Consider the following 27,243-nt stretch of genomic DNA (forward strand, 5'->3'; position numbering starts at 1 on the left):
TGAGGAAGCCATCTGGTGGGACACTGGCGGGACCCCAACGAGGCCCTTGCATCAGCTGCGCGGTAGGCTGCGCGATAAACTGCGGGATTGGACGAAGGGCAGCATTTGAACATGGTAGGAAACTAAAACTGTATCTAGCGCCCGAATGCTCTCTATTGCCCTGTCCAGGGTCGTTAGATCTAACGGAAGATGAAGATGAGGAAAAGAGGGGAAGCCGGTGGGACGGCGGGACCACCTTCGCGGGACCCCAGGCACCGGCGGGACCAACAACCAGCTCAACAATCATCTCTATCAGTCTATCGATCAGCTCAACGTGTCCACGCAGGATCGCACTGTATCCATTCCTACACCGTGCCAATATCGCCGAGCATCGGGATACTTCGGATCCAAAGCTGATCTGTCAACCTGATGCCACCGACTCGAGATCGCAGCACAAAGGAACGACGTTGTCCCTGGTGCTCTCAGTCGTTTGCTAAAGAGGATCACCTTTCTCGACATATCAGAACTCACACAAAGGAAAAGCCATTTACCTGTTCCGCATGTGGCAAAGCATTCAGTCGCTAGTGAGTTCTCGCGCCCTAGATTTTGATCTTGACTGATTCTCCAGTGATTCCCTCCTACGACATGCGCGTAATCATGGGGAAAGTCATATGAAGCAGCCAATGCTCACACGCTCTGTAGCTCAAAGCATTGACTGCACAGGGTCCGATTTGCATGGTATCATTGCTTCGAATTTACTGCAGACACCCGTGACATTGAATACGCCATCTGGTGCATCAAGTGATCGGCCAGATGTACCAAGGCTGGAACTGTCCCCATACGAGACCAACGCCCTTCTATTGATGACCGACAAGGCACGTGCGAGGTCTCCAATTTCGGATAATCTGACCCATATAGACACCTCGGTCAATGAGGTAGATAAAATCCTCCAAGAGCACAGCTCTGGCTGGACACTGGACCTTGCCGCGCAGATTCCAACCTGGCTGGTCACTGATGATTTTGACCTTGACGCGCTCAATGCATCCATTCATGCATCGGCCAACCCACCAGAGCCGCTGTCCCCAGCTATTGACCCTGCGAGTATCACCCAACAGACATGTGAAGATGCATTGCCGCCCCTAGAGCGATTCGAGGACCTCGTCCGCCGTCACTGGTTCACACACTTTGAGCAAGCCAACACCGGCCATGCCACTCCCGATAGATTGGAATTGACGTATGTGGATGAGCGATACCGACAGAAATTGACCGAGCATGTCCAATATCGGATTCCAACGGACCCGTTGCCATCAACAGACTTTTTAGTAAGTTTGGACCAAATATCCAGTAACCTACTGACGCATTAGAACATGTGCATCCAAATGTATTTTGCCAGATTTAATCCAGTCTTCCCTGTTGTGCATGCTCCGACTTTTCGCCCATCAACTCAGAACTCGTTGCTGTTGTTATCAATCTGCTCGATCGGAAGTCTTTTCCTGGGGTCAAAACAGGGAGCTTCGCATGGTGCCCAGATGTTCGACACACTCAACAAGGCGACACTTGCATCGGTGAGTGGCTGCTGTACGGACCAAGGAAACTATTAATGCCGGTAGTGGGAGAAATACATGACGAAACAAAAGGCCGAGATCCGATCAATGACCCAGGCATCCATGATTGGCCAAATATTTGCGTATCTCACTGGAGTATGTATCTCACCAAGAACGATCCAGCATCTGACCTAGTAAGCGTCCTAGAGAGCTCTTGTTGGTCCAGACATTTCACGGAACGATAATCACGGTAAGCGGGTCTTTCGATGGGTTATGCACTACTAATAGGTACAGTGGGCCAGAAGGAATAGTATGCTTCGCAATCACCAGACGACCGATCAGATCGAACTGGAAATTGCACGCGACCCAAAAAAGGCATGGTTGTCTTGGGTTGCACGAGAAGAGCAAAACAGGTTAGTCTGCCAAAGACTGCCAGTCCAGACTGACAGTGCATAGGCTCGTCGCGGGGCTGTCTATCTTGGACAGCGAATTCGCGGAAATTTTCCTGGCAGAGCCATTCATGCGGCGACGGTCATGGATGTCCTCGATCTGCGATAATGAACTGTGGATGGCCACAACAGTAGAAGATTGGTGTCGCCTTATCCGACAGCAGGATTCCCGTACGCGCCGGAAAAGCACGCCAAACAAATTCAGGGAATATATTGAACTAGAGCGGATTGCGGCATCTATTCGGGATGCCCGGACATGTGACAACTGGGCATCTGCATCGCCACCATTGCGGGCTGCCCTCGAGTTCCACTATAGCAACTTCCAGAGTCATACGTCGGATGGACCCGATATCCTCTGTCTGAAGGCCTTGTGGCATACTGCATTCTTGACCTGCTTGGTAGATTTTGATCGCCTAGAAGTCGTAGTTGGACGGGAAGGTTACCTGGAGTCACAAAGGGAACTGCCTTTTGTGCAGACATGGGCGGATTCACGAGATGGCTGTCGGTGTGCTCTTCATGCAGCGTTGATCCTTCGCTGCTTAGAGAGCTTGCCTAGAGGGAACGTGCCACCGATTCATGCGCCGCGAGTCTTATACCGAGCTACATTGGTCTGGTACTGCTATCTCCAGTTTAGTGCGACATCCGATCAGGCGAATCAAGCGCCCCTCGACTTCCCCGAACTCAAAAATGCAGGTATCGACTGTGAAAGGCTGCTCGCGGAGATGAATGACTTTCGGTCAGTGCGACCCAAGCCCCTGCAGTCCAGCATCCTCAGTCGATGTGTTGATTTGTTGAGAAACCTTGGACCCTGGGGTCTTGGGCGACAACTGGCTGCCATGTGGGAGGCAATTTTGTACCAACTGCCACAGCTGAATGGGGGATCAACTTGATACTCCATGGAACCTGCTGGCATCGTCCATTAGAGTGCTTTGGGCCTAGCGCTGTGAGTCCTCGACAGGGAGGCTGCTGCCATCCGCACTCACGCAACCTGCGCTGTACCTTCTGCATTTGGCAGCGCAGGTTTCTGTCAACTATACCTAAGGAAACCACCTATGAAGTATCTGAAAGTAACCAAACAGACGAGAGGCTTGCAGTGTACCCAACCGGAAAGTGTTTTGCCGATCTTGCTAGGTGCTACGATGTGCCCGATCTCAGACTAAGGCTCACAGACATCCGGCATCGTTCGACATCGTCTAGGCCTGAGCCCGTGTGGCTTGGCGCGGTGTTGTGGCATATCCGTGTAATAGGGGCGGCTGCCTCTAGTCAAATCCCGGTTAGTGAATGAGAACAATGGCGTGTCTCAGATGGCTAACCAGGGCTTAGCCGAATCCGGGGAAACCAGTCAGCGTGGCGGAAATCTAATTGTTGGGTGATTAATTAGCCCGGGATCTGGTCAGTCGATTGCCCGGCATCCGGGTGGTGTGTCCGATCAGCCCATCCGGATATCCACTGGCTACAGTCGCCCGCGTACTCAGAAGTACATATACTGTAAGCCAAGAGCCTCCAATACTATCACCATCAAGCGCGGTCCGGAGTTGCACTCGAAACGTGCCTAGCCATGGACTTCAACCTCAACTCGACCGTCGCGGCGCAGGCCACGGCCTCATACTCTGAACTCTTTGCCCTGGCGAGCCAGAACCCGAACCTATCTTTCCTGGAAAAAGCCTGGTGGACACATTATGCCTACTGGGATAACGATATTATCGCTACTGGTACGATATTCCTTCCTAGACATACAAAATACTAATTTTGCAGGCATCATCACCTTCCTAGCCCACGAAATCCTTTATTTCGCTCGCTGCATCCCGTGGATCATCGCCGACGCCCTGCCGGGTTTGTTTCACCGCTACAAAATTCAGGACAAAAAAGATCCTCCGTCTGCGAAGGAACAATGGAGCTGCGTCAAATACATCCTCGCCATCCACTTTATCGTCGAATTGCCTATGATCGTCCTGTTTCACCCGATGATGGAGTTCTTCGGTTTAAAGTATGGCCTCCCGTTTCCCGACCTCAAAACCCTCGCCATCCAGATCGCGATCTTTTTCTTTGTTGAAGATACATACCATTATTGGCTGCATCGGGCATTCCACTGGGGCCCGCTGTATCGTTCCATCCATCGGGTCCACCATCAGTACGCCGCGCCGTTCGGTCTGACGGCCGAGTACGCCAGTCCATGGGAAACCATGCTTCTCGGCCTCGGCACCATTGGACCCCCTTTGGTACTCGCATCCTTTACCGGCGAGGTCCATCTGATGACAGTGTTGGCTTGGGTGGCGCTGCGTCAGTTCCAGGCGATCGACGCGCATTCCGGGTACGATTTTCCCTGGAGCCTGCGACGGATTTTCCCGCTGTGGGGAGGATCTGACTGGCACGATGATCACCACCGGTATTTCCGGGGAAATTATTCCAGCTCTTTCAAGCATTGGGATGGTGAGTGACCTATCTCGGTGTAACCTTCATAAACTGACCATTTGTAGTGCTTATGGGAACGGTTGCTGGACCTCGGGGGAAGAAAATGCGCAAAGAGGAGTAACTGTGATGGATGGTATCTATATACTTTATCTCGTTCACCTTATCACGTTCTTAATGCCTAATAATAATTATGTTGCCACTGGCGATACTAATACGAGTTGTTGAAACACGTGGTAAATTTCCGATCGTATGACTTTGACGCACGGATCATCTCCCACCGATAGGCAGCCATGCACGGAATCAAGGGCTCGACAGTGACACAGTGTGAATATTTATCAGATATCCTAGATGTATGTCAGTCCTATAGAAGAAGGAGGATTCATTTGATCAGCCGCGATAAAACTCTCGCAAACCATGTATTCCCACCTGCTGTCCCAGATGCACTCATTCTCAAGCCTTTGAGCTGTATGACCTGGCGGGATAAGAGAATACTCCGGCTGCGGGGATCCTTCTCACTTGCATTGCTGCTGCGTTGAGACTTAGGAACGGACGGTTCATGAGCGATTTAGTGGGAAATTTTACTTCGGTCGGGCAGTTCCACATAATTCTTGTCCCTCTTATGTCCCAGTCATAAGGCGTAGTCTACTTCTCCTGATACAGAGGTTCAGCGGTAATTAACTAATCCTCCTAATGATCAGAACACGGAAAGTTGCTTACTGAAGAATTGCATTCTCCGAATCACTAGTTGATCACACAGTTCAGGTCTATAAATTCATTTCATTGCTTCCCGAGTCGGACGACAGACAAGATCGCATTGTTTGTATGTCTTGATAAAAATGGGTTAGAAGTAGATGTTGGTCATTCGGAGTGAGGGATCGATGCTGTTCTCCATGTTCGTTCAATGGATGTTGCGCGTGGACACGTGGTTATGGTGGTCGTTGTCCATACAAGCTTCAAGAGTAAGGTCTTGAAACATTGCACATTCGGAAATTGGATTTGACTCACACGTGTAGAAATCAATCTTTGGGTAGCTTAGAGATCCACAGAGATTAATGATAGGTGTATGTTGCAGTAAGCAGATTCGAGGCGGAATATTGTCACAGGACTTCATCTACGGAATATCTTCGAAGCCACTGGCTATAGCGAATGGACACTATGACTGAGCATCAGTCGGTTGCAGATCCGGAATCTACGGGCTGAGTATGGGGGATTGCTGTGGGACTAGGGGATAGTAGAAGCAAGAATGACTTTCCCGGAATATTTGCTGTTATCATCTCATTGGAGCATTTCGCCCACGGGAACCTCCATTCATTCGGTAGGATTCAATCTAACCTGACTGGTCAAAGCCAGATCAGACTGTACTAGATAAGCCTCGACGGACTATGCCTAACCATCATCTGCAAGCTAGTCAGATATTTGAAGAAACATAGTCTACAGATACTCGACACAACATCTAAATCCCCTACACCATCCATCACCATCACATCCCATTTCATCCCATCGCCAACCATTCATTCCCACTAACCTCTTATCACTCCTCGTAAAAATAAGCACTACCAAGCATCTGACCGACAATCCAGGATAAGCAACAAGAGACCACCTGTCTTTACGCAATCTTAACCTTATAACCTCTCCTCTATCCTGAAGTACTTTCCCCAGTCTCTACCCCTATACAACCCATACAACCATCCCTCCATTGAACCAAACAATCACATCCCCAAACCAGCTTACCCCACACCAGCAAAATGCCCACCCCCAAAATCAAATACCACCTCTCCCCCGCCCACCCAACCCACGCCCCCAGCCTCGCCGAAACCATGATCCTCTCGCGCCTGACCGACCCACACTGGTCCTTTCTCTTCATCGACCCCATCCCAGCGAACATTATCTCCGCCACGAGGAATCGACTCCCACATACCCTCACTACAGCTCGGGATGCGCGACGCCATGAAGTTATCATCCTCGACACTACCCCTACCCCCACCTCCAGCTCCAGCTCCAGCTCATCTGACCCAGAAAACAAGGATGCTAAAGACCAAAAGAACGAAAAAGTAATAGCCTACGCGCGCTGGACCCTCCCGCCCTCTCTCGCCCAACAACAACCCGAAGGTACCGTCTGGGTCTCAGGCCAAGTCCCATCCCCCAGCGAGTCCGAGAAACAAAAGTACAAAGAAGCATACGACGCCGCTAGCGATGCGAAGGGCCGTGTCCCTGGGATGAAAGACACGGGATTATTAGAATTTCGCAGTGCCCCGTTAGAGCGGGCCGAGGAAAAAATCCTTTCTGTGGATGGGGTTGTGAAGGGGGAGGAAGTTCTCAGTTCGTTTCTCAGACCCCTTTCCATTCCTCCCTCCCTGCTGTATCTTCTCGTTCGGCATAATTACAACAATGGCTAATGATGTATTTGACATATAGCATTGGAATATTTAACAACCCACCCCAAATACTGGCACCTCGGGGCCGCTAGCATGCTCGTGAAAAGCGGGACCGACGTGGCGGATAAATACGGGCTCAAGACGTATGTGATGTCGGAGCCGGCGGGGTTGAAGGTGTATCTGAACCATGGGTTTAAGGTGGTGGAGGAGGTGGCGGTGGATTATGCGCGGTTTGGGGGGACGGAGGAGACGGTGCATTATTTTTTGGTGAGGGAGGCTGTTCCTCTGTGAGGGAGTGGTGTTGGTGGGTTGTGGGTCTGGGGGGACTATGGGGACTATGGGGGTGGTTGGGTTGGTATGTGACTTATGTCGTGGTTGGGTTTTGTTGGAGGGTATTGTGGATAAGTTGGTTTAATATGGAGGTGGAAGGAGGAGGGATACAAGATTAGGGAGAAGATAGATGCACGTTGGATTATACATGATAATGATGATATTGCAATACAGATCGATATGCACTTTTCTTGAATTTGGCACTGCACTCTCCCTACCCATTACTAGTCGCTTAAGATCATATGGCAGCATGTTCTTGAAGTTCCGGGCAGGCCATACATTTACTAGAAGCGGTATTTCATTCCAGACGAGCGATATTCTGCTCGACTTGACCAGATATCCTGTTGACTCTAGACCAGTAGTAGCGGTGCACATACGTCATAACTATATGATCATAGCTAGGCAAATGATTACGATACGGAGTACTGCTGTAAACCCCGGACAAACCCCGGTGAGGCGGAAGAGAAATCCTGGATGTGGAGATCCTGTTGAGGATAACCTGTAACAGGAGTGGGTATTGACAACTGGGTCTATATTTGATGTCGTCACGGCTTACAACACACGCATAGTTGTGCACGTTGGGATTCGGATTACCCTATCTCCGCTATGTACGGAGTACCAGTAGAAAAAATGCCGGTGGCTGCAAACTTTGATTAAACTTCATCAATACGTGCCACTATTGACACGTGGTGGCACCGTGGTAGCGGCAGTGGCAACCCTGCAGAACGGCTTACGGATATCGGCGGCTAGATAGAAGCTCATGGAACAATGGAAGCCGAGCCCCGGAGAAAGATCGGCACGAAGCGCCAGGTTAAAGCCGGGCCGTGTCGTGTCAGCCGGAGATATCTCCGTCCGCAACTCCCCTTGTCACGCTCTTCATTCCTCAGAAGGGCACATAACAAATATGGTTGGAATCGAGAGTTTTCAAGCATCACTGCTCACAGGAATCCTCGTAGCTATCATTGCTAAGATGAAGAAGCTCTACCGATGTATGGCTGCCGCTGTCAGCATCTTATTCTTAACTCCGTGAGCGGGTCGTAAGCCGCGGCTTAGCGCACCGCATCCACGGGTCATAATCCGAAAGATGGAAACTCGCCCGAGAAATGATCCAATGATACCAGCGAACCAAGCTCTTGCTTCCCCATGGACCTGAAAAATTCAGCAGAAAACCCCTGATCATACCACAGGCACACAGTGTAAGCTGTTTGCCTCAGGTACATCGGCAGCTGGATCCCTGTAAGCCGTGGCGTACAGCACGAAACCAGGGTCGATCCACAATTCTCATTGAGTCTCAAATGGTTTCGGACGCTCCACAGTCATGATTCGAAGTGGATCGATGGCTCTCGATTGCTAAGCATCCCGTTGTCCTGGTAGCAATGCCGTATATAAAGGCCTGAGTACCCCGGGAGCATCGAGACCATTAAACAACGATACCACTGAGTACTCAGCCCATAACCAACCAATAAACACAATGGCTGCTTCCGATTACAAGTTCGAGGGCTGGATGGGCCTGGACGCCTCGTCCGTCAAGGGCAACATGGTCTGGCAAGGCTTCGAGCCCAAGCCTTGGGAGGAAACCGATGTCGATATCAAGGTCTCCCACTGCGGTATCTGCGGATCCGACTTGCACACTCTCGGCAGCGGATGGGTATGTCTCCCTCATGACACATCAAGTACTCCGTATTAACAAGCGTAGGGCCCCACCATCTACCCCTGCTGTGTCGGTCACGAAATTGTCGGTGTCGCCGTCCGTGTCGGCTCCCAGGCCGAGGGTGACATCAAGGTTGGAGATCGTGTCGGTGTCGGTGCTCAGAGCGACTCTTGCCGCGGCCGCAACGGTGACTGCGAGGAGTGCGCCTCCGGTCTCGAGCAGTACTGCCGCCACGGCATGGTTGGCACCTACAACGGTGTCTACCAGAACGGCGGCAAGTCTTATGGCGGTTACTCCCTCTACCACCGCTCTCCCTCTCGCTTCGTCATCAAGATTCCCGACGGAATCTCCTCCGCCCACGCTGCCCCCATGCTTTGCGGTGGTATCACCGTGTACTCTCCCCTGAAGCACTACGGATGTGCTCCCGGCAAGCGTGTCGGTATCATCGGTGTTGGTGGTCTCGGTCACTTCGGTATCATGTTCGCCAAGGCCCTTGGTGCTGCCAAGGTTGTTGGTATCTCTCGCAAGGCCAACAAGAGGGAGGACGCCCTGAAGCTTGGCGCTGATGCCTACATCGCCACGGATGAGGACGCCGACTGGGCCAAGAACAACGCCCGCTCTCTCGATCTGATTGTCTCGACCGTCTCCTCTTCCAAGGTATGTGTCCCTCAGTCTCGCGACATCACAATATGCTAACAGTTGTAGATGCCCATGTCCGACTATGCCGCTCTCCTCGACCTTGACGGTAGCTTCGTCCAGGTCGGTGCCCCCGAGGACGGCGCCCTTACCATCCCCGCTTTCTCTTTGATCGCCAAGCGTCTCAAGCTCGGAGGTTCCCTGATCGGAGGCCCCAACGAGATCCGCGAGATGCTCGAACTGGCTGCCGAGAAGAACGTTCGCCCTTGGATCGAGGAGCGTCCCATGAAGGACGCTAACCAGGCCGTTGTGGACATGAACGCTGGCAAGGCCAGATACCGCTATGTCCTGAGCAACGAGCTGTAAGCATGTATAATAATTACCTGTATATAGACGAAGTGACGTACCTTAGACTTTCAAATGCTCGCACTGTGTATTCAATTCCTGCGATACTAACTGTCTGGCCAGTTTGCCATGTACCATCTTCAATGGCATTCATGGAGGGCAGATAATCTGGACCTATGCAGTGCTTGACCTGCCATCCAGATGCATCCCACTCCTCTCTTCGAGCACTCACATCCTTCCCCTCTTTGACGATTGTGGTAGATGAACCTTTCGGACGGCTATGCACTTGAACCTGGCGCAGAGCCAGATACGTGCCCCAGACTCTTCCGATAAAGGTCCTCGAGATTTCAGCCTCCTCTCCTTCATCTAAGGACCGTGCCTTGGACTCAAGGACCCATGAAACACCCTTATTATGGCCCTCCGGTCCCTGCCTAAACTCCAGCTCTCGCCAGACCTCTTCATACTGCGCAATCGGACAGCCAGGGAGATCAGCACGAGGCATCTCGCCTTCTTCAAGATCATCGCCATTAGGAAGCGAGGAAAAGGTGCCACAATCGACCGCGTCAAAGGAGTTTCTAGAGTCGAGTTCATGGGTAAATGCCACCCGACCTTCTGATGTCAGCCTTTTGCTACAAAAAGAATGGGGATATCCATACTAGAGTCATTGCTATCAACAACACGTTGACCGGCAATAGCCCAATCGATGCCCCCCGTTTCTTTGTCCACGCGAAGGTCGACGTACCAGCCCGCGACGGACATGACTATCGTGTCGGTATTTTCAAAGGCAGGTTCTGGCACCCAGCGCAGGGAGATGCGCGTGGAAAGACGACTTTGGGAGGGAGGATTCTGGGCAGCCATTTTTTGTCGGAGCGATGTGAGGTGCAGTTGCTTGGGGTGGTGAGGGACCGTGGAGGAAAAGGTGACAGATAAGAGGAACTTGGTTGGTGGGTTGACTAGTCCACGCTATCTCGGTTACCCCCGCACGCCGTCGGCCGAGCTGCTCTCCCACCTTTGGCCCTCGCTGTACAGCGTATTTGAGGCGTCTCATCTTCGAACGGAGAATACTGGCATACATATAATTAATTTCAGCTTTATACCATTGATAATGCATTTCGGTAAAATATATCCTGGTAATTGATGCCTTTCCGCTATATATCTATAACAGCGACAATGCGCAGATCCCATGTCCGCCACGCATCTCGCGAAGATCTCTGATCTGTTAGACTGGCTCAGAATTGACCACTGCTTGACAGGCCAATTGGATACCTCATGCGGTACCAGAAGTCGCTGACGAGTCCACAAAGCTCGTCGAATTCCAATCTGAAGCCATCTATACCCATAAAATTAGCCATTACACATCATCCCCAATCCCTCCCCACCTTAACCAGGACCAAAACTCACATTCCAAGCATCAATCCTCAACAAACTGGAACTATTCGTCTCTTCCACCGAAGTAAGAACCCCAATCGCTAAGCCCCATCATCAGCTTACCCCAAACCTACTCCTCCCATCCGACTCGAGGGCATTCAACATACCTATAACATTATTCAACCAATAATACTTCCGACTCCCCGTCTCAAACACCAATCTCAGATGCAACTGTCCACTAGGCGACTTCGGACCCGAGGTCTGGATGAAGATGTTTTCTCCGTCGTTGGTGCGGAGATTGTAGCGGGTGTCGGCGCTGAAGATTCCGGTTTGCGGGTCTACGAGACCCCAGTCGGCGCCGACGGGGAGGATTTCGCCTGTTTTGGTGCAGGTGGCTTAGTGTTTGTATGTAGGGGAGTAATGGAGGAGGAGGTGGGGAGTACCGGAGAGACGAGGGCCGGTGAAATTTCCACCCACGATTGGGATGGTGCGTCGGATGCCGTGCGGTCCGGGGGAGTCCATGAGGGTTGGTTCGCATTCTACGTAGGCGGTGTATAGGAATGTAAGATCTGGGGGAGAGGGAGAGGGAGAGGAAGCGGGAGAGGAGGTAGCTAGCGAAATGTTGAGGGAACTGAAGAGAATGGTTTGGAGGGCCAGGGTGGTCCAATTTGAGATGTAGGGGATATGCATGTTGGGATATAAGTTGAATAGAGCAATGGGAATCAGATTGATAATTTGTAGTGTAAGTCGTTTCAACTAGAGGTTCGGAGGGAATTATATCTTGAAGAAAGTGTGGAGCCTCGGTTGCAAGGTGTCGTATCATGTATCGATTACAAGAGGATACATTTGGACCATCAGGCACTTAAGTGCAGATCCTAGACACCAAGTGCCGGTAATTGAGGCCGAGTCACTTCTAGCGCGGACTTTGTTCAAATAATGATGCCTGCCGAACGGATATGCCCACGACAGTAGAAGGGCAAGGGGGCATTCCAATAGGTAAGGAAATTATCATCGCCTGACTACACCCACTGGAATACCACAATATGCTCGTTTGTTGTGATTTGCTTATATATTGCTTGTACATATGCTGGAGTTCAAAGAGTATCATCATCTGTATTCACTGCCGCTCTATTACCCCGCACGAAGGAGTGGACCACGTCTCCACCCGGACGGAGTTTTCCCAGTCGAAGTCTGCCTAGATATGCATCGCCATGCTGTCAGGGCGCATAAGTTTCCTGCTTGAACATCATGATTTCACTCGAGGGGTAAAGATCAGTTTGCAGGTCTGTCCCTTGGGCCGAGAAGCGATGATTTGATCGTCAATCTCCATAGAACCTTTCATGTCGGGCGCTACCGTGGTCTGGAACCGAGAATAAACTTCTTGAAGAAGAATCTTCATTTCAACCATTGCCAGGCTGTGGCAGTTAGAAATGACTTGCAGAAGGAGACTGGCAACTTACTTTCTTCCAGTACATCCCCTTCCACCGGTGCTAAAAGCGAAGAATAATCGGTTGCGCTCGTTGAAGCCTTCTTCCTCCATCCATCTATCAGGATTAAATCGATCCGGCTCCGGGAATACCTCTTCATTTAGGCGATGCACGGTATACGGTTGACAGCTAACAATTGTTCCCTCGGGGATGAACTTCCCATCAATTGTTCTGCCTCCGCTGGGAACATAGCGAGGGAACGACATGGGAATCGGCGGTGCGCAGCGCAGGGCCTCCTTAATCACAGCATCCAGGTATGGCAGTCGATCAAGAGGCGTATCCTCAGATGCAGATCGTAGCTCTTCATAAAGCCGGTTTTGGTATCGGAAGTTGTGCGGTTGCGACAACTCCCACATCAAGAAGCACAGGCCATCTCCGGTTGTGTCAATGCCAGCGGCCATATGATCTTTGCATTCGGCTGCTACTTGGGATAGAGAAAGAGATGTGTCTTTTCTTCTGAGACGAGCAACCAAGCTGTATTCCTCTGGATCCTTTTGAGCGATCACTTTATGGACGTACTCGTTGGCTTTTGGAGCGCGGCGAGGCAATAGACACGAAGGGAAATACGGCGCCAACTTTGGTAGATAATAATGCAAAAGAACCTCTGCACTGGTCAGCAAGTATACATTACGTGGATATAGACATACTTTGCAAACTATTATGGTATGTCATTTCTTTCATCAGATCAAGGTCATTCTCATCACTCAGAGACTTCAATCCAGCAGGACTGAACATAAAGTTGGTGACACAGTCAAGCGCATAGCAATGTAAGTAAACCTGTCCACATTAGCCGGGAAGTTGCAGCTTGGACGCTACATACATAAACATCCACACTCAAGCCCGTGGCACATTTGGAGACGAATGATCTAGCATTCTCTCGAATGGACGACGTATGATGCTCTCGCATTATGTTTGACATTGCATAGCGATCGGCTAGCTGCCGTTTTCTTTCACCGTGCTTTGAAATGTCAGCTGTGATATTTGATAAATGATAATACTAACAGCTTGCTTGCCAAGTGTGGAAAACATTGTCCTAATTCAGTTAGTATAGTTCAGACATCGATGCGATGCCACCTACTTGATACCAAATTGGCGAAACAGGTCATAAAATTCCGTCTTATCATAGCCACTGCCTCCCGATGCGTAGATCTCTCGAATAGCATCCAGAGTAGCGAAGGATACTTCATTCGGTGCTATACGGACGACAGGTCCATATTCTTTGTGTAGTCGATGGATGAAGGTACGGCGACTGGCTGAAAACTCATGGTACTTGACGACAAAACTTGTCAACTTGGTGTACCGGGGGCCAGGAAGGTTGGAAACGGGACTCGATAATCGCCGGTAAAGGAAAATAAAAATGTATAAGATGCCAGCACACCAAAGTGTCAACATTGTACTCCTGATTAAGTGTTCTTTGCGAGTCACTCTGCATAGATTGGCAAGAGGCATACACGGATGCCGGGTACAAATAATAACAACGATAAGGGACGTGACTTAAACAAGCTATCCTCAAAGGGAAACAGGAGGAGATCGAATCAAATCTGGAGAGAAACAATTCAATTTCCTCTTATCATTGGGTTGTGCGGCACTATCGGCGAAGGATGACACTAACAGCACCTAATATCTAGTGTCGTCGTGCGGGGTGATCGGTCCTCCCTGCTGATAAGATGCCTTGTGAATCAACCACAATTGACTTTGTTCCATGCCAGGCAAGCAGTGATAATCTATGTTGATACTGAACCCGTTTCCAAAAGACTTTCACCAGCTTGATAGGCAAGGGACTGGGAACACTGGTAGATATTAGATCTCTGAGACAAATCGCTCGACACGTTTTGCAATCCCCCAACTAAGTTTGTAGCCGCTTGGACCCGCCCCATAGCAATGAATGACAGGGATAGAGTTTTGCACATTTCTCAGGCCATCTTCTGAGGTGTCTTGGAAGGCCAGATCTTCTCGTTCTAGCCGCAACCCACCCTGCCGCATAGGACGTCTGGCGATATACACCTGACGAATGTCGAGGCCATAACTCGAGCCGTTATCAAGACTGTCTCCCACCAATTCCGGGCAAAGCGTGAAGGCCCTTGAGAGAATCGACACTGTCGCCGTATCCGAGATGGAATGTGACCTGCAGATTAGCATTTGAGCCTGTCATGATTTGAATTGAACCGCTTACCAGTTGTTTGGCTCTTTGGTACCACCTATAATTGTTCCTCCCCCAAGAGGACGGGGAATAATGACAGTTGTCGACCCATCAGCCCAATGGTGACTGATCATTCTCTGACACGGGTTAGACACCGCGATAAATTGTCCGCGCGACGGAAAAGACTTGGGGTCATTAAAGCCCCGACCGCTGGCATTGATGACCGCAATGACCTCGTCGGTCCCACTAGCCGATAACCTTTCTTTGCATATGAAGACAGCCTCCTCGATCGCAGATAGCCTTGCACGTATAAAGCTGACACCATATTTCACAGCCTCGTCCTTCAACCATTTCAGGTAAACAGGAGAGTTCAATACCCATGCCGTATAAGTGACTCCAAGCTTGATCGACTCATACTGGGCCGGCAGCTCCGAAGAACGAAGTACCCGGAAACCTGGCCAAGAGGCATATCCGTTTTCTTGAACGAGCTTCTCATCGCAGTATGCAGGGTCGGCAGTATCAAAGTACTCGATCGCAGGGATGAATTGGATGCCTGTCTCGGGGTGCCTGTCTGCCAAGTCCTCCATTTCTCGGTAGGTTTCTCGCATCAGTTCTTGTTCGAAACGATCCTCTGGTTTGGTCGCTGGGACGGGCCGGAAGTGAGATCCCGCCCATGGTGATGCGTAGTCGATGTCGTAATCGCCGGGGATCTCTCGTGCGACCACGGTGACTTGATAGCCTTGACGGGCCAGTTGGACAGCGCAGCTAAGTCCTATGACACCGGCACTACACTCATTAGCTTATCCAGCACGATTGAAGTATTACCAACCCAATTACAACAACATGGCGTTTGTCCATGGTGTGGGCTGACTTTATGAGACTTTCGTGAAGAATGATGTTGATGTGGAAGTTGAGTGTTCTGTTGACACGCCCGGTGTATGAATTGAGGAGCGGTCTCGGACAACAGCGGCATGACTCATCTACTTCACGTCGACGGCATAGACAACCATAGTCTGGCGAAGAGAAACAAGTCTGATTCAGTCATTAATACGTTCATCTTAGAAGTCTAAAAATGGTTCTTATAGTTGTAGGAAGCTGTTCATTCGAAACAATGCTCTTTATCGCCATAATGAGGACATGCATATCAAGCTGCCCATAGGTGGTTAGGTGAGCTCTAACCCGGTGTTATTACGATATGAGTAAGTCGATATCACTTGCTGCTGATACATTGACTATTGCAAATACTATAACTTCAAGAGATCTTAAATTAAACAGAAGCAACAGTAGAACTCGGTAGAAACCTCGGCCCCTATGACGGAAGTCGCGTGAATATCAAGCAATCTTAAACACAGATGAACCAAGCCATGCCTTATCAGCCATAGCAGTTCTAGTAGCATGACTGGTTGCTGCACACCAACTGGCATAGAACTGATCTGCTACAATGGATAAAGGGAAAACCAGGGGACTGGTGTTGCTATCGAAAGTTGAGAACAAGATGCTAGATTCAGATTATGTGGGCAATTGGTATAAAAGAGACCATGAAAGCGCTTACCTGGACCAACCACCTGGGAGCGCTTTGTGCGACAGTCTTTGCAACAAACAATATAGCTCAAGCCATTGGCTGTGTTCGTCTCGAGAATATCAAGAAACAGCATTCCACAATGACGGCACTTGCTGGTATCATGAAGGAGCTTATGACCCTGCTCCACAGTGGCAGTCATTGCTTCCAATCTGTTCTGCATCGCTTTCTTCCCAGCTTTCATCTCGGCAACTTCAGTGTCCGCAGACACTAGGCATTCTTGCATTACGATGAGCTGTGGCTGCAGCCATTCATATTCCAACTTCATGGCCTGTATGACATGTCTAGTCAGCTCATGTGGGAAAGGAGCCTCCGGAATCTTTGGTTGGTAAAAGTTGTCCAAGTGTTTACTGATGGCACCAGCCATCGTCTGACGGAGGACTACGTCCCCAGTCATTTCATATTCAGTCCTGACTATATCCTCGAACCCCTTGAGCACCAGGGAGATTGTAAGAGCCGCTGAATCTTGATATTTGTAAGCTTAGAGACTCCACAATTTCGTATTCATAGGTAATGGCGTTGATGGAGACATGGGGGAGGAGGACCTCTGCTGTGGATGACGGGAATACTAGAGAAGCGGTGGTGTTGTTCTTTTGTTCTCGCTTCACTGTTTCTAATATGCATGATTGTTAGCAAGGCTCGAGATACAGTCCTACCAGTCAAACAGCGTACCCTGCTTTATAATGTAGAATGCGATGCTGTCTAGGAAGCTGAGTAATAATTCTCTATAACTATGGAGCGGGAAAGGGGGCCTGACATCAATCTGATCATTAAAAGCAGCAGAAAGAACCCGAGATTGGGGACATACGATCGCTTTATGCACCGCAGACCTGGCCCCATCGCATTCGATTGTAAGGTCTGTACTTTTGCGAGGTACGGAGGCTATGTAGAGGAGAGGGAAGAAGACTGTTTGATGACAGGTTGCTGCTATCCTTGAGTAAGGATCAATTCGAATAAGGCATAGAAAGCAAAACAGATACGAACGACGACCCAAAAGGAAAGGCCGGCAGTTGTAGATGAGGAATGGAGCGAAGTCATGTGCCGGCAGTATTCACTTCAATGGTCCGCCCAAGTTCTATCACTTAGCCTTACCATTTCACCAGGTCTGTAGACATGACTGAGCTTGCAGCATGCAGCTATTTCCTACTCGGGGGTTTCCTAACTCGATAGAGGTGGTTGAATTATGCTACCGCATCCACCTTCACCCCAACTTGATTAGCAAGGGAATTCTCCAATGGCTCATGGTTCAAGTTTCCGGTATGTGCGTCTCTATAGGATTAAGTCTGAAGCATGTTTATACTTGTTGAGTTCCTAAATGTGGCGTGTGATCTGGATTCTGACCGCAGCCTCTATTTCAGTTCCGACGAAGCGTCTGCACTGCCTCTTCCCAGATTTTACCATCTCGCCAATAGCCTTCGACCAGTGGCTTCCTACCTGGACGACCACCACGCGGTAGCTCATTGACCCATCCCCAACGGATTTTATCCTTCCAACCCTTTTCCTTCCACGCGTTGAGGTCAGAGGAGGGCGAGTCATTTAACGTTGGCATATACCGCAGCAACTCCGTGTCATGAGCGATGCATATCAGTACATCTGGAGAGGACTCGAATTCCTGGAGCTTGGTTACTGACTCCTGAGCAACAGTTGGGTCGGTAAAGGCGGTTGCGTCATAACTGGACACCTCGTAGAAGGGCGTTCGACTTGGCTCATCCTTCGTTCTGGGGTGGTGGGCTGCGAAGAGACTGCAGGGACATGGTGTCGGAAAGAATGGGTCCTTGTCTAGGGCCTCTGTCGGAATGTGGGCTGGGAAGGGCAATTTGGCGTTTGGCCTAATGATCCCGGGAAAGTGGCAGATGTCACCACCGAGGAAAATGAAAGTATCTGCTGTTGTCCGAGCAAGGCCACATAGATGGCCAACGCAGTGTCCGGGTGTGTCTGATACGTTAGCACCATTCCTTTCAAGTGCGCAACTCTTACTTACCAAGCAGATAGAACGAACCGTCTCCGAAGAAGTCATGCGCGCGAAAACCCCCAATCGTTAATCCATCGGCGAAATCGGGCTCAACGACGTCTCTCCCAGCAAATGCATCCGCCGGAACAAGAGAGTTAGAATCGTCTGGGAAACCTGGCAACAAACGCGGCTCGGCTTTGAACCCTGGACCAACATACAACGATGTTGATGGAGGAAACAAGGCTACATTTCCGATATGATCCCAATGGTAATGAGACCAAACGATTGACCCTATAGAGGTCAGCGCAATGCGAATCTAAGCCGATCCCCACTCATAGCACGCACCGATGTCGCTGAGTGGAATGCCACACTCACGAAGAATTTCACTAACGTCCTTGTCGATTCTCACCGATGGCATGAATTGATCGAAGGTCAGTCGAACCGCATCGGGGAGGTTCCAGTAATCCTTTCGCGTCCCGAGGTCAAACATGACCTTTTGATTGGATCCTTCATGCTCAATAAGAAATGCAACATCCGTGAGGTTCAGGATTTCATGGCCAGGCTGCACTGGTTGTACAAGAACCTCGCTCCTCACAGTCATCAACGTGGTAGTGTCGACTAGGCGCACCCGGACGGTACGGTCGGACGTGGGGAGTTCGAGCATTTTTCAGGTGCACTTGTCTTGTCTAATTCGATAAGGTAAGAGGAAATGACTCGAGCAGTATGCATGCGTCGCTGAGGACTCCCACGCTATAAGTGCAGCGGGGATGCCCTGTCGGGGGGAATGCGACACCCGTCCAATGCGCATTGGCTCGGGCGATCGACCATCGGCTTAGTAGTCTCCAACCGGACCATGATCCCCTCACTTCCCCGCCCACTGATTTGCAGCATCCACGAGACCCACCCTTGGTCTCAGCTAGTTTGATTACTGATTATGCGATGTAAAGGGAATAGTCTTCGGTGAAGTCTACAGCACGACAGCCTTCACATGATAAGCCTAGCTAGCGACAGGGATGATAACAGGCCTAGAAATCGGTTATATATTTGGTCCGCCGTCCGTCGGACTGGTAACCTAGCTCATTATTAATGTCCTCATAGCCAGACCAGACATCATAATTCACCCAACATGGGCTCTATTGATCCAACGCCAGCTAATCCAGTGTTCGAGAAGTACGGCTTATCCGGCCACCTTCGTCTCGGAAGCAACACTCCTGGACCTCACCCCTCGTCCCAAGCTCGACCCGTCCATCGTCCTGAGTGGGACAGACCATCCGATCGCGGATACACTGTCTCCAACCACCTCATCAATGAGCCACCGCCGGAAAAGCCTTTCAAGATCATCATGCTGGGGGCTGGGGCAGCCGGAATCGATTTCCTTCATCATGCCCCGTCCGCCTTTGCAGGCTTGGGCGTGGAAATTGTCTGCTACGAGAAAAACGCCGATATAGGCGGTACCTGGTATGAGAATCGGTACCCGGGATGTGCTTGCGATGTGCCGAGCATCGCTTATTCCTTTCCGTGGCGTGCGAATCCGAAGTGGTCGAGCTTCTATTCCAGTGCAAAGGAAATTTGGGAATATCTGAAGCAGATTGTCATCGAGGAGGACATGATGAAGTACATCCAACTGAATACTCGTGTGGTGTCAACGATATGGGATGAGACCAAGAGCAAGTGGGTGATCAAGTTGCAACGGGGTACAGATCAGTGGGAGGATGAGTTTGATTTGTTCCTTAACGGATCAGGGTTCCTCAAGTTCGTTCCCCCTTCCCTCCATGACCACTCCCACTGACGCGGGGCAGCGCATGGAAATGGCCTGATACGCCGGGGCTGCACTCCTTCAAAGGGGACCTGTTCCACACGGCGGCTTACCCGGAGGGCTTTGACTTAAAAGGCAAGCGGGTGGCGGTGATAGGATCAGGCAGTTCAGGTATCCAAGTCGTTGCCTCTATCGTGGATGAGGTTTCGCACTTGTACAGCTGGGTGCGAAGCCCAATCTGGATTACGGCTGCGTTTGGACAGCGCTTCGCTGGGAAGAACGGCCAGAACTTTGACTGTATGTTGTTTCTGCGATAGTGGGACATCTCATAACGTTAGCAGACACCCCGGAGCAAAAGAGCGAGTTCGACCTCGATCGCGAGAAGTACCACCGATACAAGAAATCAATCGAGCACGAGCTGAACCAGCGTTTCAAGCTTGCGCTGCGCAATACGGCTGAATCCGATGATGCCAATGCGGTAAGTCGCCACGCAAGCTCCTCGAGTATTACTGACAATGCACAGTCCTCTTACAAAACCATGTCCGAGAAGCTTGCAACGAAACCCCACGTCAGGGACGCGATCATTCCCAAAGACTTCAACGTCGCCTGTCGGCGTCCAACCCCAGGAAACGGCTACCTCGAAGCTCTGGCTTCTGACAAGACCTCCGTATTTACCGAGCGGATCCAGGCTATTACACCTGCAGGCGTAATTGACTCTGCGACGGGAATCGAGCATGAGGTGGATGTCATTATCTGCGCCACAGGCTTCGACACCTCATTCCGACCGCGGTTTCCACTGATCGGTCTTAACGGAACAAACCTGTCTGACAAATGGGCCAGTGTCCCTACGAGCTATCTAGCAATTGGCGTCGATGAATTCCCGAATTATTTCAACTACTCAGGCCCTTATGCACCAGCCGGCCATGGATCCATCCTATCCATCATCACACACTTGACACACTATTTTATCCAGGTCGTCAAGCGCATGCGTAAGGAGCATATCCGACGACTGAGCCCAAAGGCGTCTGCTATACGAGACTTTGTCGAACACGCGCAGACATTCCTCCCGCGGACCTGTTGGTCGGATCCGTGCTCAAGCTGGTTCAAACAAGGTCGGACTGACGGCCCAGTCGTCATCTGGCCTGGGTCTCGCCTGTCATTCTTCGAGGCGCTGAAGACCCCGACACTGAGCGACTATGATATTGAGTATTGGAGTGGGAATCGGTTTGGCTATCTGGGGTCAGGGTTCCTGGATGCCGAATTCACCGGAGGCGATATCACCTGGTATCTGGATCGGTACTCAGATAACGAGGAATGGATGAAGCACGGTGTGCGGTACGACATGGAGAAGAATGAGTTTGCCTACGTGAATGAGCAAGCACTTCGTAAGTGATATACAGCTGTTGCATATTCAAAGTACATACTACAGATAAACAGAGAGGTCTTTAAATCAATACAACAAAATCCAAAACCACTCTGTCCGCCTTACATACCAGGAGCACCGAGGAACCACAAGATCTCCCGAGTAATACAAAGGTCCCATTCCCGAGAGGACCACAAGCCATCAATGCGTCGAAAGTCATGCGGCAACCCAGGATAAAGCCTTGCCCGATACTCGACCCTATAATCATCAGCACGGCCCAAACACAAGAGGAAGAACCTACCCAGCCTGTGCCAAAAGGTTGATCAACTTCATCCCCTGATCCCTCAACAAGCTCTGCCCCGGTACATGGACCGACGTCTTCGGCAAGCCGGTAAAGTTCGTATCGCTATTCAGCACAAACGTCGGACAATGCACGGCATCAATAGCAAGCAGATCGCGGAACATCTCATGCAGCGCTTGAGGAAGCAAGGGCGCATTCACATTCTGCGCCCTGGAGAGCTCGCCATTCCCCTCCTTATCCATATGCGGCAACCACGGCGAACACAGCATCAACCCTGTAATCGTCAACTTCCAGGGCTTTGATATTCCCACGACACTGTTGGCAAACACCGCCACCCAGAGTACCAGCGCCGCGCCAGAGTCCGTCCCCCCGAGGATGATTTTGCGTGGATCGCCCCCAAACAGGACGTCCACCTCTTTTTCCAAGAACTCGTAGACATCCCAGGCGTCGCGGAAGGCAGCGGGGTACGGGGCTTCGGAAGTAACACGGTATTGAACGCTGATGACAACCATGGGGCATTTGCATGCGGCGAGGAGGGCGACCGGACGCGCGCATGTCGCGTCTTCGGTGTCAAGGTTGCCGGATAGGAAGCCGCCGCCGTGGAAGTGGACGTAGACGGGGAGGGGAATGCCGCAGTGATCGGTGTTATTGGGGGTGTAGGCTCGAATGCGGATGGGATTGTCGGGGTCCCTATCTCTGGGGATGCTATAGTCGGTGGTTTGGACAAGGACGTTGAGCCCTGTGCCACCACAATTGGGTATTAGCGTTGAAGAGGGGTTGCTGGGGGTAGTACGGACCCTCGACCTCTACCGCATGACGGGAAGATGTTTCCCAGACATCGTTGATTCTTTTCTGAATCGTGCGATACGGGAGACGCCCTTCATCGGGGAAAATGACGGGCGCTGTGGGGATTTTGTTGGCGATGCAGTAAGAGACCCATTCTGGGGACGGGCCCTGAAGGAATAGGATCTCCTGGCTGGGGTCTGTCATTGGGATTACTGTTGGTGGATGAGAGCTGACGTTAGTAGATGCCCGGAGTTTCAGGCCTTTTGATACTTATATACGGCCTGTGTTTCTATTTTCACCTTGCTCCTGATGACGGTTGTAAACAAAGAGCATGCACAATGGGAAGTAATTTGGCCACGCGGGTATGTCTTTGACCATGTTTGAGAGCGGCACAAAGAAGTGTTCTTATATCTTTGCCGCATGCAAGCCTTTATCTACGTGGTACTCCGCCTACAGGGATTCTACCATCAAATTGAGTAGCATTTATAGATTTGATCCAAGATTCGTCACGAACAGCCAATCTAGTCGATGTGACCAAATCACGTTAATTAGTGGCAGCGGACTCACAGAACCGGAACATGCCGCCTCAATAGCTTCAATAGATTCCATATACCTTACTTCTACCGACAACCTGCCAATATAATACTGGAATATCACACCATACCAACGGAATCACCCACCCATAAACCCCATCTCGACTCTCCCCTCAACTCTAAACCCCCAGACCCCTTCGAAGTATATATTTCCCCTTTCAACTCCAGATCAGACTCGAACATTCCCAACCCATCACGGACACACCTCAAGCTCCCTCACACCACCTTCACATCCACAATGCCCCGCATCACCTCCTCTCTTTCCCCTTCCTCTCCCCCAACCACCACAACCACAATGCCTACTACATCCACCACCACCGAAACCACAATGGCCACCCACCCCAACAACAAAAGCAAACCCATCCCCTCCCCCACACCCTCACCCATCTCCCCAACTAAAAAATTGAACCTCTCCACCCTCCCCACAAACCCAACCCCCACAACCCTCCCCCCCGACTTCTTCCCCCGGTATTTCTCCTTCTCCTATTCCCCTTCATACTCTTATAAACGTCCGTCTACTAAGCGGAGAGAGTCGTTTACTCCGCCGCCGACACCGGCTTTTACGCCCTTGATGCAGTCGCCGGTTTTGAGGCCGAGGGGTGTGGGGAGGGGGGAGGTGGAGGGTTAGAGGGGGTGGTTTGGTGGGGGATACTTGGGGTTGTGGGTTCGAGGGATCTTGGTTCTTGAGATGGATTGGTGGGGATGAGGGTGGTTAGGGAATGGGAGGGGAGGGAGGCCTGGGGGAAGGAGGGGAGAAGTGTGAAATAGAGGGGGTTAGATGGGTAAAAGGGGAAGAGCTTTGATGTGCGATGAGGGTTGGGGTATTGGGGGAAGGGGGTGTGAACACCTGGGGTAAATAAAGTACGGGAAAGAGAGGAGGGAGATTTATCTACTGCTTGGAGGTTAATAAAGGTTTGATTTTTCTTTTTTTTTTTTTGCCTCAACGGACAAGAATGTAGTTAACTTCATGGGTGGAAGGTATGAGCTATTACTAGTTTCATGCATTCATGGCTGTGGAATCGGAGCTTGGCTACGGAGTATATATGTGTCTGATGACGTCTGGGATTGCGAGAAGAAGTAGACTTAGGGGCGGTCATGGGTCCGCTCCTACACTCCCACCTCTGTTGCGTGCACATTTACCGGCATATCCCCCGGCTTCCCCAGTTCGTCCTCTCGTGCGGGATCTTGCTCTTCAGTGAGGAGACCAGTCGTCGGTGATCTCCCGATAATTCCCCGCGCCGTGTCCCTTTTCTCGAGGTAGGCGATAACCCCGATAAACGGGAGTGTCAACGCCCCTGTAACTAGACTGGCAATGTACCCCTTTTGGAAATTAGGGGCATCCGTGGCGGGATAGAAGATCAGTGGCCACCAAGTCACAAAGGCAAAGTCGAACGAGTTCATGAACCCTGTGGTGATGGCGCGGAGTTGGAAGTCATGGGCTGTGACATCCGCCATCCATGAGTACCAGACGGCCTGGGGGGCGAAACTGGTGCCTAGGAGATAAAAGGCAAAGAAGTAGCCTGCGTCGGTGGATGGGCTGGATACGAGGATGGCGGAGCCGATGACGAATGTGAGGCCAATGGCGATGGATACCTCCCAGCGTGATTGTAGCTTGTCAGAGATGGCTGCATACAGGACGGTGCCGAGGATGGCGGTGGCGTAGATGCCAGTCGGGTAGTTGTTTTGTTGGATTGTGGTGTATCCCCGCGAAGCTAGCCAGTAGGCCATGACGTTGTTTTGCAGCATCTGTACGCTGAGGGAATATACTGCTAGCCATTAGAATAGGCGGTGATGAGGGTTGGTAGCACTCACGCATGAAGATAAATGGCAAAAGCCAGAACTGCCAGCTCAGTAACACGCGCTTGAACACTGTCCTATCCCAGGATTTCTTCGACAGGCTGCCCAATCGTGTTGCCGCGTGTTCCTTTTGCTCCTCGGTCAGGTACCAGGCTGCGCGGTGTGATGGGAGGTCCGGAATGAAGATCCATCCTACATCACTGTCAGCATTCGTCTTCTGGGGAATGCTTCAACTCACCGAAGAGTGCGACTGGAACTGTCATCACGGAAACAATGATAAAGATCCATTTCCATGCTGGAAGGCCACCCTTTCCAGCCAATGTGGCCAGCAGTCCTGCTTGGATCCAGCTGCCGGACATGGTTCCCAGCTGGCCGAGAACGCAAAATACTGCCGCACGAATGCCGAGCTCGGACTTTTTGTACCACGAGCCGAGGATAAACTGTGCACCGACACTATCTATAGTTAGAATCACAGCTTCCATCTGTCCTGCAATCTGCGCTCACTATGCAACAGCTGAAAACCCTCCTTCGATCGCATTCAGTAGAATCACCTGCCAGGCGCGGGTCATCTTGTATGTGATCAAGGTCAAGATACTCCAGGTAACATTGGCAGCGACAAAGACATATTTGGGCCGCACAACTGTGAGCAAACTGGTTCCCGGCATCTGAAACACCGCATAGACCACCAGGTACGCGGTGTTCATGTAGTTGTACTCTTTCCCCTCGAATCCAAGCGCCTCCTTCATGCCGCTAATATAGGCAGAGGAGTAGCTGGCACGAGTGATGCCGAAGAGGAACCAAATAAGAGAAAAGTAAGGGAGCAGCGTCACGTCGAGCTTAGCCAGCAGTGCTCGATCCTTAGGGTCGGGCCCCCAGAGCCAAATGGCAAGCCTGGTCTGAAGCGAGGCCATTCGGTATGTCTTCAGAAAAACGCAACGGTAGTTGTATGGTTCTTTATCACCTTCAGCGCAAGAAGTGTCGAGGATGGCGGTCAATGCTGGGCGAGACAGATCATGCAGGGTGACACCGATGCTGCTGGCGCATGTCGCACAAGCCTGCCAGGTTTCACACGGTCTCAATTAAATGCAAAAAGCATCGTGAGAAATAAGAATGTCCAGGGTGTCAGCACGCTAGTGCTCGGAGATGATGAAAGACTGCCGGTGAATGGTGAGATGACGGCCGATAAGCCGCTCCTGCGGTCGGGATGATGTGATGGATGCTGATCGATGCTGACTGCCGGAGATGCAGTGAGGGGTCCATTCCCGCCGGCCGACCGCGTGACTCCGATCCATCTCAAATTACTCGGACATTTGTGCATTGATATCTTAGTCTGGACTCTCTGCTAATTGGAATGAACTAATAGCCAACTGAGCGTAGATACATATCTTTGTGACGGAGCCCATCCAAGTTGTTGACCTCAGGCAAGGGGGATGAACTGTCCTACCTCCCACATCACAAACCCCATTATGTCTTGGCTACCCCCTTTCCAATTAAGAATATCGGTTGCTTGTTGCTGAAGTTGGATACATCTGACAGGACTTCCGCAGCTTCGGGGCCTTTAAAGGCTTCCTGAATGCTTTCCTCGCTTTCCCAGGCGATAATGCATCCGATTGTGTAAAGAGGCCGAGTCCCGTCAACCGCGGGATTGTACCGGGTTACCGACCAACTCTGGATGCCGTACTTCTTCCAGTGTCGTTCCACTAAAGGCATGTGGTTGGAGATATAGTAATCAAGGTTGTATTTTGCGTCGGTTTCATTAGGGTAGAGAACAGTGAGGGTGTAGGCCATTGTGGTCAAATGGAAGCTATGGTGGAAAAGTGTGTAGTTGGTGATGATAATGGGGTGAAGGTTGGCTCGGGAGCGAAAAGGACATGGGACCGCGCGGGATTTCTATGGCCTTCACCACTGACTTCACCATGATTCTTAGAGCATCACAAATGACCTTCATACCTGAAAATACTACCCCAAAGTCTAATCAAGCGAGTACTCGTGTAGTCTAAGTTTCTCTATCCAACTTTCCTGCCGTGTTCAAACCTTACCAGCAAGCCTAAGCTAACTTTATTCTTGCCTTGTCAAGTATCCTTTCTAGCCATGGAACACCCGCCCAAGGTCAATGAAACCTACCCCGTCCCTACCTCAACTTTGACTACAGTTGAAAGCCATGATATCGTTCCATAGCGGCAAGACACATGGATCCGTACGTCACGGAGATTGAGGATGACCTGAGTGCCAGCACTACCTTTACCGTGGTGCCTGATGATGCAGACTGGGCAATACTTCGTATCATTGAACAAAGAAAAGCCGAACTGTCGACGATGAACCATGTGCAGCATATTCTCCTTGTCGGCAGTCTGAGAATAATGTGGATTTCGACGGTTCCCCAATTATGCAGTCACAATGA

General features: G+C 50.8%; 13 protein-coding genes across 13 annotated transcripts; 5 read left to right on the forward strand and 8 right to left on the reverse strand.

Moving 5' to 3' along the window:
* Nucleotides 1-51: 51 nt before the first annotated feature.
* On the forward strand, nt 52-3,232 carry BO80DRAFT_476778 (uncharacterized protein). The gene is made up of 7 exons (XM_025723237.1): nt 52-563; nt 608-1,301; nt 1,344-1,544; nt 1,590-1,679; nt 1,723-1,773; nt 1,818-1,936; nt 1,980-3,232. Exons 1-7 carry the CDS (start codon nt 409-411, stop codon nt 2,860-2,862), a joined length of 2,193 nt encoding a protein of 730 aa, XP_025574484.1. The 5' UTR covers nt 52-408; the 3' UTR covers nt 2,863-3,232.
* Nucleotides 3,172-4,590, forward strand: BO80DRAFT_108854 (sterol desaturase family protein). The gene is made up of 4 exons (XM_025713391.1): nt 3,172-3,245; nt 3,296-3,684; nt 3,728-4,402; nt 4,450-4,590. Exons 2-4 carry the CDS (start codon nt 3,531-3,533, stop codon nt 4,503-4,505), a joined length of 885 nt encoding a protein of 294 aa, XP_025574485.1. The 5' UTR covers nt 3,172-3,245; nt 3,296-3,530; the 3' UTR covers nt 4,506-4,590.
* Nucleotides 4,591-6,170: 1,580 nt separating this feature from the next.
* On the forward strand, nt 6,171-7,101 carry BO80DRAFT_408934 (uncharacterized protein). Its single transcript, XM_025717864.1, has 2 exons — nt 6,171-6,703; nt 6,800-7,101. The coding sequence occupies exons 1-2, from the start codon at nt 6,202-6,204 to the stop codon at nt 7,048-7,050; spliced, it is 753 nt and encodes a 250-aa protein (XP_025574486.1). The 5' UTR covers nt 6,171-6,201; the 3' UTR covers nt 7,051-7,101.
* Nucleotides 7,102-8,340: 1,239 nt separating this feature from the next.
* BO80DRAFT_109110 (NAD(P)-dependent alcohol dehydrogenase) lies at nt 8,341-9,596 on the forward strand. The gene is made up of 2 exons (XM_025713393.1): nt 8,341-8,737; nt 8,786-9,596. The coding sequence occupies exons 1-2, from the start codon at nt 8,561-8,563 to the stop codon at nt 9,434-9,436; spliced, it is 828 nt and encodes a 275-aa protein (XP_025574487.1). The 5' UTR covers nt 8,341-8,560; the 3' UTR covers nt 9,437-9,596.
* BO80DRAFT_109125 (uncharacterized protein) lies at nt 9,432-10,629 on the reverse strand. Its single transcript, XM_025713394.1, has 3 exons — nt 10,378-10,629; nt 9,784-10,330; nt 9,432-9,724 (listed from the first exon to the last, which is right to left on the reverse strand). Exons 1-3 carry the CDS (start codon nt 10,577-10,579, stop codon nt 9,718-9,720), a joined length of 756 nt encoding a protein of 251 aa, XP_025574488.1. The 5' UTR covers nt 10,580-10,629; the 3' UTR covers nt 9,432-9,717.
* Nucleotides 10,630-10,988: 359 nt separating this feature from the next.
* On the reverse strand, nt 10,989-13,968 carry BO80DRAFT_455999 (cytochrome P450; the record flags this gene model as incomplete). The annotated part of the gene is made up of 10 exons (XM_025722144.1): nt 10,989-11,051; nt 11,123-11,190; nt 11,257-11,466; nt 11,533-11,845; nt 12,348-12,504; nt 12,550-13,180; nt 13,224-13,353; nt 13,397-13,534; nt 13,579-13,609; nt 13,655-13,968. 10 exons carry the CDS (start codon nt 13,966-13,968, stop codon nt 10,989-10,991), a joined length of 2,055 nt encoding a protein of 684 aa, XP_025574489.1.
* A 408-nt stretch (nt 13,969-14,376) lies between these two features.
* Nucleotides 14,377-15,574, reverse strand: BO80DRAFT_435540 (FAD-dependent oxidoreductase; the record flags this gene model as incomplete). Its single annotated transcript, XM_025720915.1, has 3 exons — nt 14,377-14,701; nt 14,750-15,502; nt 15,546-15,574. The coding sequence occupies 3 exons, from the start codon at nt 15,572-15,574 to the stop codon at nt 14,377-14,379; spliced, it is 1,107 nt and encodes a 368-aa protein (XP_025574490.1).
* Nucleotides 15,575-16,260: 686 nt separating this feature from the next.
* BO80DRAFT_476784 (uncharacterized protein) lies at nt 16,261-16,852 on the reverse strand (the record flags this gene model as incomplete). Its single annotated transcript, XM_025723238.1, has 1 exon — nt 16,261-16,852. A coding segment is annotated over exon 1 (432 nt), but the record flags the coding sequence as incomplete, so codon positions are not given.
* A 626-nt stretch (nt 16,853-17,478) lies between these two features.
* On the reverse strand, nt 17,479-18,941 carry BO80DRAFT_383941 (MBL fold metallo-hydrolase). Its single transcript, XM_025716936.1, has 3 exons — nt 18,592-18,941; nt 18,277-18,537; nt 17,479-18,230 (listed from the first exon to the last, which is right to left on the reverse strand). Exons 1-3 carry the CDS (start codon nt 18,908-18,910, stop codon nt 17,650-17,652), a joined length of 1,161 nt encoding a protein of 386 aa, XP_025574492.1. The 5' UTR covers nt 18,911-18,941; the 3' UTR covers nt 17,479-17,649.
* Nucleotides 18,942-19,343: 402 nt separating this feature from the next.
* Nucleotides 19,344-21,474, forward strand: BO80DRAFT_408952 (flavin-containing monooxygenase). Its single transcript, XM_025717865.1, has 4 exons — nt 19,344-19,998; nt 20,046-20,299; nt 20,344-20,480; nt 20,526-21,474. Exons 1-4 carry the CDS (start codon nt 19,373-19,375, stop codon nt 21,393-21,395), a joined length of 1,887 nt encoding a protein of 628 aa, XP_025574493.1. The 5' UTR covers nt 19,344-19,372; the 3' UTR covers nt 21,396-21,474.
* Nucleotides 21,475-21,487: 13 nt separating this feature from the next.
* Nucleotides 21,488-22,656, reverse strand: BO80DRAFT_476788 (alpha/beta-hydrolase; the record flags this gene model as incomplete). The annotated part of the gene is made up of 3 exons (XM_025723239.1): nt 21,488-21,623; nt 21,667-22,405; nt 22,464-22,656. The coding sequence occupies 3 exons, from the start codon at nt 22,654-22,656 to the stop codon at nt 21,488-21,490; spliced, it is 1,068 nt and encodes a 355-aa protein (XP_025574494.1).
* Nucleotides 22,657-24,048: 1,392 nt separating this feature from the next.
* Nucleotides 24,049-25,912, reverse strand: BO80DRAFT_383945 (pantothenate transporter). The gene is made up of 4 exons (XM_025716937.1): nt 25,347-25,912; nt 25,081-25,295; nt 24,858-25,034; nt 24,049-24,811 (listed from the first exon to the last, which is right to left on the reverse strand). The coding sequence occupies exons 1-4, from the start codon at nt 25,751-25,753 to the stop codon at nt 24,153-24,155; spliced, it is 1,458 nt and encodes a 485-aa protein (XP_025574495.1). The 5' UTR covers nt 25,754-25,912; the 3' UTR covers nt 24,049-24,152.
* Nucleotides 25,913-26,243: 331 nt separating this feature from the next.
* Nucleotides 26,244-26,646, reverse strand: BO80DRAFT_425955 (uncharacterized protein). The gene has a single exon (XM_025719644.1). The coding sequence runs from the start codon at nt 26,628-26,630 to the stop codon at nt 26,307-26,309; it is 324 nt and encodes a 107-aa protein (XP_025574496.1). The 5' UTR covers nt 26,631-26,646; the 3' UTR covers nt 26,244-26,306.
* Nucleotides 26,647-27,243: the final 597 nt, after the last annotated feature.

This window comes from Aspergillus ibericus (genome assembly GCF_003184845.1).
Source record: "Aspergillus ibericus CBS 121593 unplaced genomic scaffold BO80scaffold_24, whole genome shotgun sequence".
Lineage (NCBI taxonomy): Eukaryota > Fungi > Ascomycota > Eurotiomycetes > Eurotiales > Aspergillaceae > Aspergillus > Aspergillus ibericus.

Coding starts and splice junctions, on each gene's coding strand:
- BO80DRAFT_383941 (XM_025716936.1), bottom strand. CDS start 18,910: ATGCTCGAACTCCCCACGTCCGACCGTACCGTCCGGGTGCGCCTAGTC. Junction 18,538..18,591: donor CATTCCACTCAGCGACATCG/GTGCGTGCTATG, acceptor TGACCTCTATAG/GGTCAATCGTTTGGTCTCAT. Junction 18,231..18,276: donor CGGTTCGTTCTATCTGCTTG/GTAAGTAAGAGT, acceptor CTAACGTATCAG/ACACACCCGGACACTGCGTT.
- BO80DRAFT_425955 (XM_025719644.1), bottom strand. CDS start 26,630: ATGGCCTACACCCTCACTGTTCTCTACCCTAATGAAACCGACGCAAAA.
- BO80DRAFT_408934 (XM_025717864.1), top strand. CDS start 6,202: ATGATCCTCTCGCGCCTGACCGACCCACACTGGTCCTTTCTCTTCATC. Junction 6,704..6,799: donor GAAGGGGGAGGAAGTTCTCA/GTTCGTTTCTCA, acceptor TTTGACATATAG/CATTGGAATATTTAACAACC.
- BO80DRAFT_408952 (XM_025717865.1), top strand. CDS start 19,373: ATGGGCTCTATTGATCCAACGCCAGCTAATCCAGTGTTCGAGAAGTAC. Junction 20,300..20,343: donor GAACGGCCAGAACTTTGACT/GTATGTTGTTTC, acceptor TAACGTTAGCAG/ACACCCCGGAGCAAAAGAGC. Junction 20,481..20,525: donor AATCCGATGATGCCAATGCG/GTAAGTCGCCAC, acceptor GACAATGCACAG/TCCTCTTACAAAACCATGTC.
- BO80DRAFT_476778 (XM_025723237.1), top strand. CDS start 409: ATGCCACCGACTCGAGATCGCAGCACAAAGGAACGACGTTGTCCCTGG. Junction 1,680..1,722: donor TATTTGCGTATCTCACTGGA/GTATGTATCTCA, acceptor TGACCTAGTAAG/CGTCCTAGAGAGCTCTTGTT. Junction 1,937..1,979: donor GCACGAGAAGAGCAAAACAG/GTTAGTCTGCCA, acceptor GACAGTGCATAG/GCTCGTCGCGGGGCTGTCTA.
- BO80DRAFT_109125 (XM_025713394.1), bottom strand. CDS start 10,579: ATGGCTGCCCAGAATCCTCCCTCCCAAAGTCGTCTTTCCACGCGCATC. Junction 10,331..10,377: donor TGTTGATAGCAATGACTCTA/GTATGGATATCC, acceptor TGACATCAGAAG/GTCGGGTGGCATTTACCCAT.
- BO80DRAFT_383945 (XM_025716937.1), bottom strand. CDS start 25,753: ATGGCCTCGCTTCAGACCAGGCTTGCCATTTGGCTCTGGGGGCCCGAC. Junction 25,035..25,080: donor AGTTCCAGTCGCACTCTTCG/GTGAGTTGAAGC, acceptor ACAGTGATGTAG/GATGGATCTTCATTCCGGAC. Junction 24,812..24,857: donor TTTGCCATTTATCTTCATGC/GTGAGTGCTACC, acceptor AATGGCTAGCAG/TATATTCCCTCAGCGTACAG.
- BO80DRAFT_108854 (XM_025713391.1), top strand. CDS start 3,531: ATGGACTTCAACCTCAACTCGACCGTCGCGGCGCAGGCCACGGCCTCA. Junction 3,685..3,727: donor TAACGATATTATCGCTACTG/GTACGATATTCC, acceptor CTAATTTTGCAG/GCATCATCACCTTCCTAGCC. Junction 4,403..4,449: donor CTCTTTCAAGCATTGGGATG/GTGAGTGACCTA, acceptor GACCATTTGTAG/TGCTTATGGGAACGGTTGCT.
- BO80DRAFT_109110 (XM_025713393.1), top strand. CDS start 8,561: ATGGCTGCTTCCGATTACAAGTTCGAGGGCTGGATGGGCCTGGACGCC. Junction 8,738..8,785: donor ACACTCTCGGCAGCGGATGG/GTATGTCTCCCT, acceptor TAACAAGCGTAG/GGCCCCACCATCTACCCCTG.